The 10,338-nt window shown below is 41.4% G+C and overlaps 1 protein-coding gene across 1 annotated transcript in view; it reads right to left on the reverse strand.

Annotated features, from left to right (window-relative positions):
* The window catches only part of mipol1 (mirror-image polydactyly 1), a 30,819-nt gene extending 20,714 nt beyond the window's left edge, over positions 1 to 10,105 (reverse strand). The window contains exons 1-6 of the mRNA XM_037694799.1: positions 10,026 to 10,105; positions 9,684 to 9,727; positions 9,301 to 9,562; positions 5,770 to 5,875; positions 4,391 to 4,496; positions 3,305 to 3,440 (exon numbers count right to left, since the gene is read on the reverse strand). Of these exons, the coding sequence (XP_037550727.1) occupies positions 3,305 to 3,440; positions 4,391 to 4,496; positions 5,770 to 5,875; positions 9,301 to 9,562; positions 9,684 to 9,727; positions 10,026 to 10,105 (734 nt within the window). The remainder of the gene's footprint in view (positions 1 to 3,304; positions 3,441 to 4,390; positions 4,497 to 5,769; positions 5,876 to 9,300; positions 9,563 to 9,683; positions 9,728 to 10,025) is intronic.
* Between the last annotated feature and the right edge of the window lie 233 nt (positions 10,106 to 10,338).

Below are 10,338 nucleotides of genomic sequence, written 5' to 3' on the forward strand. Positions count from 1 at the left end.
TAAAGCTAAATTTTAAATAATTTTAGCTTACATCAATTGTTTAGGTTATTTTACCATTAAGAAAACCTTTTGGGACTTTTACCTTCAATGTCAAATGTGTTATGTTTAGTTACAGTTTTGCTAACTTTAGTTTGTAGCAAATGTCTTTATGGTTTTACCTTTTTAGCTAGCACTTTGCTAGGTTTAGCTAGATGTTTGCATTTTGTCATTTAGTTTTTAACCTAGATATTTGCTTATTTTGAGTGTAGTTTTGTGATTTAGTTAGCATTTTGCTACTTGTGACTAGCTTCTTAGATTAGTTTGTTTTTTATCTAGTGTTTTGCTTCTTTAATGACACATCAGCTCCATTAAATTTCAGCAGTCGTTAAGTATGTTCGCAGAAAATGTAATTTCTTTGATTCCGTTTGTAAATCGTGAAAAGAGGTGAACCGAGCCGAAGTCCAGAACCTTCGGCGAACCGACTGGATGTAAAAAGCAAAACAAAAAACAAACAACAAAAAAAACAAAACAAACACTGACAGCTTCAGAGCCACATTATTCATAAACACACATCGAACACTCAAAGACACACACGTTTACCGGGGTCGCCTCCTCTATTAGAAATACACACACTCAGAAAACATGCATTAATACACACAGACAACGCAGTCACACACACTGCCTCCTGCATCAGAAAAACACACACATGACGGCAGACACACACCCTGAGTCCTGACAGATGGAACATGCTCCTCCATATTCTGTCCTTATAAAAAGGATTGCGGCCTCCAATATCAATTACCCTCTCCTCCTGGAGGGGTGGGGGGGGGGATCAGGGAGGAGGAGGAGGAGGAAGAGGGGTATTATCCCTAATTAGATTTTCTGCTCTATTTGGCTGCTGCTCGAGGAGGACCAGAACTCATTTCACAGCCTTTTAACGAGACTGAGGAGGTGCATAATGAAGGAGAGGAGGCGCAGCGTAGAGGATGGACGGAATTCTCCTTCGCAGAAATACTTCACACAAGTTAAAACACAAGGAATGCATATCAACTAGCGACATGCACGACGAGGTTTTCAGCTAAAGCTGTGCCATCTGTTAGCGCTCAGAGTGTGTGTTGGGGAGGACTCTCAGCTACTACCACGCCAAGTTTCAGCTCCGCGTCACAAAAATCAACTGAGCTGTGATCGTTTTTGTGTGTGCTAAGGCACTCTGAATCAAGCCGACTCGAAAAGTTTGTTTATCCAGTATTTACTCTCTGGGAGTTTTGATTAAATCCATCCAGTGGTTCATAAGATATTTTGCTAACAGACACACAAACACCCAAATACAGACAAAAACATTATTGCCCACCCCCATAAAAGGTGATTGATAATACACTGAAACTAGAGTACAGCACATGGCACATTATCTGCCCATCAACTATTACACAGCAATGGCACAGACAAACAAAGACCTTGTTTTAATGTTGACCTTGATTTGTGACCTTGACCTCTGAGTTGAGGTGATGAAAGGATTATGTGACACTCGGCCTAGTGATGATGCAAATGTGTATTAAGTTCTATTATATCATCTTGAGTGGATCAGAGTTATGGTCCGGACAAGGAAATACTTTGAATAATTTATGACCTTGATTTGTGACCCTAACCTTGAAGCTGAGATGATTGTCCATCTGTTAGCAAAATATCTCAAACCACTGGACAGATCTGAATGAAACTATCAGAAACTAGTCTCAAGTATATACATGTAGAACTGATAAGGTTTTGGAGCCACTCTATTTCAAAGTACTGGTAGTCTCCACAGCTACTGAACCTTAGCAGACAACAAAAACGGCGACAACAAGTCAACCAGTTTTACAGAAACTGAGCTGAGATTTGGTGTAGTAGTAGCAGAGAGTCATCCACAACATACAATTAAAGCACTAACAAATCACGCAAAGCATCCCTGGAGATTGTGAAGGTTTTTTCTTAGTTTGGCCTAAATCGGTGGTGTCCAAACGTTTTCATATGTGGGCAAAAACTATCCATATGAAAAGACTCGTGGGCCACAAAAATGTGAATTTAACTCTCAACAACAAGAGCAATATTTTGGAGAAAGGACAAAAGCTTACTAATTTTGGTGGAGAAAGAGTTTTAAATTGTTTTAACTAGGGATGCAGGATATTAACGGCATGGCATCGGTATATATTAGCATTAAAGTTCAATACCGGACATCGGCCATTCCATCAAAATAAGTCACCGATATAAAAGGTGCTGTTTTTGTAAGACAACCCAGTGACAAGATGTCTGCAGCGGCAGCACAACGTGAAGACGAAGCCTCCACAAGTGAGACTGCATCGCAGGTGATGCTAATAAATAATATTTAACACTTTTCGTTTAATACAAGTTAAAGTGCTATGCATATGGCTGTTACTGAATATGTCACTAGCTCTTACAGCTGTTACACAATTTTTGTAGCAAATGAGCCTAAATAAGAGGGATATGTTCAGACAAAGGACAGAATATAAAATATCGGTATCGGCCTAATAAGTTTTAACATATCAGCCAAAAATCAAATATTGTGCATCCCTAGTTGTAACCTTTTTATTTTAATTAAATTTTTTTGATTTGTTTGATCTATATTTGTTGTTTTCTTGTGTTTGGAAAGTTGATTTTAGTCTGTTCTCAGCAACAAAAGCGTAATTTGAGTAAAGCCCCAGTATACTCCCACGTACTCCGCAGGGCCATGAACGGCCCAAAGGCTGATGGAAGTTCTGAAAAATCGTCCAGCTGTCAGTCGGTACAACAGATTCATAAAACGTTTTGATAAAGTTGATCAACTCGTATGTAGATGATGCCACGTTATATTCATTTAAAAATGTCCAGTTTCCCTCTTGATTATTTGATCAACTCCAACATTTAGCTAAGTTTTATGGATCATTATCCAAAAGTCTCCTTTCTGGTAGAAATCAGTAAAGGTTTGTGATGCTTTGTACCATGAAGTGAAAATAAGATTACATAACCAAAGGTTTGTATTTTGCTTAATAGTGATCTTTTTGAGAAGATTGTTTCTCATCTGGTTTGCTGTTAAACCTAAACATTATACAAAAAAGGATTAGCAATGAATTTGCAGACAGTCTGCATCGACCTCTTCAGCCTGCTGGTCAAAATGATCTTAAACTGCAGTTGTGGGACGCACAAAATCACTCCAAGGGCCGCAAACGGCCCTCGGGCCGCATTTTGGACACCCCTGGTCTAAACAGCTCGAACTGACTGCTGATCACAGTCCATTGAGTTTATGTGATTTATCGTCAGGTTGGTGAAGGTCAGTGATGAGGAGCAGTTCAACCTGTCGTACTCGGCTGCTTCCTGAAGTCGGCGAGCGCGTCGCAAAGCCTCGTCTCTCTCCTCATTGGCCAGCAGGAGTCGTGACATCAGAGCCCGGTCTCTGTCCTTCTGAGCCACCAGCACCTCCTCCAACACCGCTGAGGAGAAAAGGAGACAAAGAAGAAGGAGATGAGGAGTCAGTTGGAGCGAATCCAATATGCTTCTCCTCAGAGCGGCCGACCAATCAGAGCAGAGATCATTATTACAGCACGGGGCGTGAGTTCCAGCTGTAATAACTCGGAGATGATGGTGGCTCATCTGAGACCGACGGTGGTGGTTATTGAATCATCGCCACTCTCCTTCCTTTTGATCTCCCGCTGACGGAGCGGTAAGGTTTTAATGAGCAATTTCTGGAGCCAATCTGATTCAAGATGGCTGCCGCCGCCAACTTAACCAAGAAAACTTTATAGACATATTTAGCTAAAACTTGGTGTGGTAGTAACTGAGGATGACGCTCAACACACAGACTGAGCACTAACAGACGATGCAAAATCTTTGATTAAAACTACGCCATTACTCATTTGAAGTCACCTTTGTCTGTTAGCAAAATATCTCATGTACCGATGGACAGATTTTTATGAAACTTCCAGGAGTTAACTACTAGATGTGCTTCTACAACTGATTAACTTTTGTAGCAAATCCAATTCAAGATGGCTTCTACAGCCAACTAACCGTAGAAAACACAAAGATGGCTATAATTTAGTTAATTTTGCAGATGTTGTACTGGAATTTGGTGTGGTGGTAGCTGAGAGTCTCTCACAACTCATAATCCAAGCACTAAAACCTGGAAGTTTTACATGAGATGGTTTGACCCCAACGGCTACAAATCTGTTACTTCCCAACATAAATGATCTTGGTGTAAACTCTGGTGTGAAAGGTGGCGGGCGATATGCATTCCTTTAAAGAATCTTTTAAATAAATAATTCACTGACGTGTGTCAGGAAAAACACTTAAATGTTAGAGAAAATGCATTTAGATCAGAACCGATTAGGAGTTGTACATGAACTGACTTCCAGCTCCTCCCCCGTCTCCCCTCCCTCCTCCTCACATGCAGATCTCTCCCAGCATCGGACGTTTCTCTCCTCCTCCTTCAGCTCGTCGTCCACCTCCTTCTCCAGCAGCTCCTTCTCCTTCTGAACCAGCTGCTCCTGGAGCTAAAGAAAAAAAAAAACAAGCCGGTGTTTTTACCTTTGGAGAAGTAAACTGACTCCCAGATGGTAGAGTTTTTTTTTTTAACAAAAATCTAATTGGCGAGTTTCAAATATTCAGAACAGAGCTGAAGGTGAAGCTGTGACAGCGGCTGTAGCTTCACGGCAGCAGCTGAAGCTAACAAAGCTAACAGCTAGCAAAAAAAACAACAGATTCCCCCGTGTGGTAATAACTAAAACTAAAACAAAAAGTTAAAGCTGTGAGTGGAAAAAAATGGATCTCAGAGGTTCAGGATCAGCCAGGAGCTTGTGATCCTCATTAGTGGGACCACCTCCATCTGAAGCAATGCCAAGACGGAAAGACATCAGCAATGACCTCAGAGAAGCAGCTGCTGCTGTCCATCAATGTGGCAATCTTAAAGATCATTTAGAGTCCATCATCAGAGAAAAACATTGAAGACAGCTGACAGCCTTTACAGAATATTCACCCTGAAGGTCAGACTGTGCAATGAGTGCCACCTTAGACTATACAAGCCTTAGTCAACAGGTCAAAGGTCAAAGTTCATGCCCTCTTCTCTCTAAAAACAACATGGCAGCTTGACTTAGGTTTGGAAAGTTTCATCTGAAGGACCCACAAGACTTCTGGACCAAAACCAGAGCAGAGGACAGATATTTACCCAGAATGCACCGCAGCCAACAGCTCCTCACAGCTGTCAGCACGGTGGTGGAGGGCTGATGGTTTGGGCTCCTGTCAGTCTTTGAGTGGAACAAGAACTCCTCTGTAGACCAAAGGGTTCTAGAGTCAGATGAGACCATCTGTCCAACAGCTGAAGCTTGGACTGAACTGGGTCCAACAGAACCATGATCCCAAACACAGCAGCTGATCTACAACAGAACGGGTCAGAAAGAACAGAACCAAGGTGCTGCATGGGTCCAGTCAGAGTTCAGAACCTCAACTTGACTGAAACACTGTGGTGGACCTTCAGAGAACTGAGCAGAAACCAATGATGGAAAGAAGAGTGGTCCAAAAGTCCTTCAGAACCATGAGAGACTGAAATAGAAACCCACTGAGGGTTCTGGTGCTGGACGAGGTTCTGGAAGCTGCTGGCTCATCAGTTCTTCACTCTCAGCTTTAACTTTTTGTTTAATAAATCACAGCTCGTTTGAATCTGTTGTGCGTTTTTGTTCGTTCAAGATCTGATTTGAAGACCAGAACAGTTTTATGATGTAAAAATCAGAAGCTGAACCAGCAGTGGTGCTGGTTTGTGGGTCTGCTCACTTTGTTGTTGAGTGCTCTCAGAGCGTCGAGCTCCTTCAGTAAAAACAGGCTGTTTTTATCAGGATCAAAATGCTGCAGTCGGGCTGACGCCGGGTTCTGATCGGGGCTGTGGAACAGAAAACGTGTCTGTAGTCAGTGGTGGAAACACTTAACAGATAAAACAAGTGTTCAGAGCTTACAATTACTAGAGGAGCTGTAAAGTCCGTAGGTTCAACCCGAAATGTTGTTTGACATAAAGACACTTATTGTTTAAAACTTGTGACCAAAAAACAACAACAAGAACTCAACGTTTTTTAAGATCTCAGGAAACTAAATGTATTTGTAGCCCAGCAGAGGTTCTTCTGGGCCCGGCCGAGCTCCAGGACCCGAGGCCCGACCACATGGAGCTCGTTGACGGGTGAATCCACAGACGTTTCAAACAAAGCTGTCAAGTGATCTGTTAGTCTGTAAAGTTCTTCGAGCTTTCCAGCTTTGGGTTTGGTAAAGTGGATAAGCTGTGGCGGCCATCTTGAACCGACTTGATTTTGACTTTGTTTAACCTTTATTGTTCCAGAGGGATGCATGTGCAGCAGGTCACCAAAGTCCAGCAGAGTAAACCCAAATCTATTTGAGCCCCATGCAGAGGTGTAATTTTACAAGTGAATAACGTCTTCCCAGCATCGCATCATGTTTATTTTATGCTCATCGAAAGGCGGATGTATTATGGTATAGTCTCAGTCTATAAACTACCGCCCATAACTTTTGATCCGACAAGATAATTTGACAAAACTTAACGAGTTTGTGCCACCACAGGATGTGTTGCGTAATATTTAAGGCAAGGTCACAAATCAAGGTCAAATTTCATACAAGGTTATTGCCGTTTAATAGTTTGCTGACGGGAGTATAATGTGATGCATGTGGTACTCTTGAAGTTTTGTGGCGTTCAGGAGAAGTTTAAGTTCAAACAAGCGTGACTCCACAATATCAAAAGCTGACTGCAGATAGTCAAAAGACAAATGCATAAAATTTACAGAATCGTCGGCATAAATTTGATTTTTTTTTGTTGCATTTAAACGTTCTGACCCAGTTTGTTAAGTAAATAGAAAAAATGAGTGGGCCGAGGATGGATCCCTGGGGAGGTTTTAAATGTTAATTTTAAATGTTAATCAGTTGAAGACGTATGCTCAATGATTATTTCCTGAGTGTCATTACATTCCATCCAGTGGTTCACGAGATATTTTGCTAAAAAACAATCAACTACGATCGCCTGCCTTTCGTTCAAGAATACCAATTTAAACATGTTAATCGCTCTAGATAACCAATTACATTATAGCATTTTAAACGCTTCCCCCCATTAACAAATATTTTAAAAAAAAGACCAAAACGATTCGAGTCGAACCAGATCTGGAGCTGGTCACTCTCTTATGCCATCACTTGAGTGTGTTTCACCTGTGTGTGTGTGTGTAGTCAGGTCAGGTGTTTGAAAGCGAGGCCGTGGCCTCACATTATCAGACGTGAAGCTCGGAGCTGGAAGCAGCAGGTTTAATAAGCACCCACTGATGTTGGCGTGTAATTCTCTCATATCACCATAAAGGTCAGGCTGCTTCTTAGCGTAATAAAGCAGTTAAATAAGGAGCTGAAATAAAACCGACACACAATTCTGTAATTGACTGTTTCTGACTTTATTATGGCAGCTTTATCTAATCAACCTCCCCACCTTCAACCTGCAATTTCTTTTACTACCCTTCTATTTCTGTCGCGCCCTCCAACACTCCAACTAACCAAATCAAATCTAAATTTAACAGCTCAAAAGAAAAGACGTATCGACACGAATTACAAAAACTGCAAAAGAAAAAAAAAAAGTGAGGTTTCAGTGAAAAGCAATAAACTTTTTAATAAACCTTTCTGTGGCGAGGATCTAAACATATCACATTAATCTTTCTCAAAAATCACCGGAGAACTTAACATTATGGAGCTTTCAATATTACCAATACTAGTTTATAATTGTGTAATAATCAGCGTTTTTGTTCTTCGTTGCTTATTTTAAGAACGTTAAGCCCGGTTCTCTTCCAACTTCATGTTGAACATTTCCGAATCAACCCAGTGGTTCTGCTGGTCCACACTGAAACCTTGACCCTCTCTGTAGATACGGAGCAGGAATAAATATTTATCTCCTACTGATTTATTAGGTTTAATCAATTTTAATGAAATTAACAATTTCAGAAAGGCAGAAAATTAACTAGAAATCCAGAAGAAGAAAAAAAACACCACATAAAAGTTATATAAACTAATTTAACCGTCATTGAGTAAAAAAAAAAATAATATTAATTTGGTTCCTTTTATTCCAACGTCTCCAAGGGAAAAATCAGAGGTCAAAAGGTCATCAAGGATTGGATAGAAGATCTGCACAAGGCTGGAATGGGCTCCAAGACCATCAGCAAGAAGCTTGTTGAGAAGGTGACATGTGTTGGTGCCATTATTTGGAGATAAAACAAAAATTTAATTATAATTTATATCCTTGGCCTGGAGCTCTTCACAGGGTGAGGATGATGATGAGGAAGGTGAGAGATCAGCTACATAGACGGATCTAAAGCAGGGGTGTCAAACTCACTTACAAATGGGGGCCAACATTAAAATCTTTTGCAAACTAAGGGTCAGTTTCAGAATCTACATTAACTCAAGTTAGATACACAACATCGTTTCTTGGTTGCAGGTTCCTCAACAAAAGTTTGATTGGCCTCATTTGACGTTCTCTGTTGCACTTTTGACATCATAATCAAATATTACTGAAAACAATTCAAGTGAAAAAAGTATTTTATGTTTCACATATCGTCTTGGGGGCCAGATAAGATGTCAACGCCACATTTGGCCCCCGGGCCTCGAGTTTGACGTACAGTATGTGATCTAAAGGAACGAACAGTCCCTCAAAAGATCATTGGGAACACACAACTCTGCAGTGGACTGGGGCCGCCTGCTGAGAAGGCCTGTGTTCAGCCTGGTCTGAAGTTAGCCAGAGAACATCTAAAGGACTCAGAAGGTTTGGGAGAAAGTTTTGTGGTCAAAGGAGACCAAAATAGAGTTCTTTGTCATCAACCCAACCAGTTGCACGGAGGTGGAAACATTATGAATGGGGTTGATTTTCTGCTCCAAGTACAAGATGACTTGACAGCACTGAGGGACCAACGGGATAAAATCTTTGACAAGAACCTTTGAAGTGTGTGTACTTGGTTCTGGTCCCTTGTCAGGACCAGTAGTCCTTATGTGGACCAAAGACTAATACTAATACGATAGAATGTGGGTCAGGTTTATGGAAAAGATGTGAATAAGGTTTAAATTAGGGTTAAGCAAGTATTGGTCAAAGGGTGCTAGTTTTCTTTAGCTTTATAAATTCTTGCTCTGAACAGGCTGAAGATCCAAATCTATTCATGATTAAAAGTTATTATATAGCACCGGTGGTCTAGCAGCAATAATAATAATAATAATAATAAAATAATTAAGAAATATCAATAGTAGCAACCCAAGAATGAGTCCTGACCCTACGTATCATCTCACCTGGGGACAGTAGAGACCAGGTGTCTTCTCAGAGCAGGGCTACTCTGACCTCCACAAGCTGCACCTTCATCTGAGGAGTCCCTGCAGCTTTCAGCCCATGGAGAAGGCTCTCTGTTAGGGGGGAGGTCCGCCTCCATCTCCCCTGAGACTTGTGGAAACTTGCAGGATAGTGGAGTCAAAGGGCTCTTGTTGGATGGAGGGGACACTGGAGACAAAGACCTCCGGTGGAGGACTGGAGAAGGAGAGCTGGAGATTGGACACTCTTGAAGGACAGAGAGGCAGTAAGGTTGCAATCAATGGGGCAGTAAAAATGTGCTGAATATGGATATGACATAGGATATGTGATTGGTATTCTATCATGTAAATAATGGATGGACGGTTACCTTGAATCCAGCTGCTGTGTTCAGAGTTGAGACCGGTTCTGATTCTGTAAACCACATGAGAAACAATTAGAGTGCTGTGCAAAACTATTACAGATTTTTTTTCTGTTTTTCTCTTTTCTGTCACCTTTAAATGGTTCAGATCATCAAAAATAGATATATATATCTGAGTAAATACACAATGCAGCTTTTAAAGTACTCAATTACATTTGTGGAATAAGTAACTGCCTGTCAGTCCATAAAGTATTTTCCAGAAGTCATGGGGTTCCCCACTGCTCCATGTTAGCTCCTGGTCAGCTGTTCTCTCAATGCAACAGATTAAATTTTCTCGGCGAGTCGACTTGCCCTGATGACGCGCACGCAGCTGGATAGGTCATGGATTCCTGGGGTGTCTGGATGGTGATGTGTCTATCTCTGCTGCCCATCGAGGATGTTGCAGACGCATATATGATTGGATTTATGATAAGATGTTTCCTGCTTTTTGGAATCGTCTGGTTCCTGGTTTATCAACAAACAAGGAAGTCGTCGGCAGCAAACTTGGCCCTGGTCAGGCTGCCTGCCTTATGTAATGTTCGCTCCGTGCCTCGAGCACCCAGACTCAATTGCTTTGTGAAGTGAACCGCAAATTGGATGCGATTTGTGAGAATAGCAGGCCACT

The sequence above is a fragment of the Nematolebias whitei genome, chromosome 21 (genome assembly GCF_014905685.2).
Source record: "Nematolebias whitei isolate Nwh7 chromosome 21, NemWhi1, whole genome shotgun sequence".
Classification (NCBI taxonomy): Eukaryota; Metazoa; Chordata; class Actinopteri; order Cyprinodontiformes; family Rivulidae; genus Nematolebias; species Nematolebias whitei.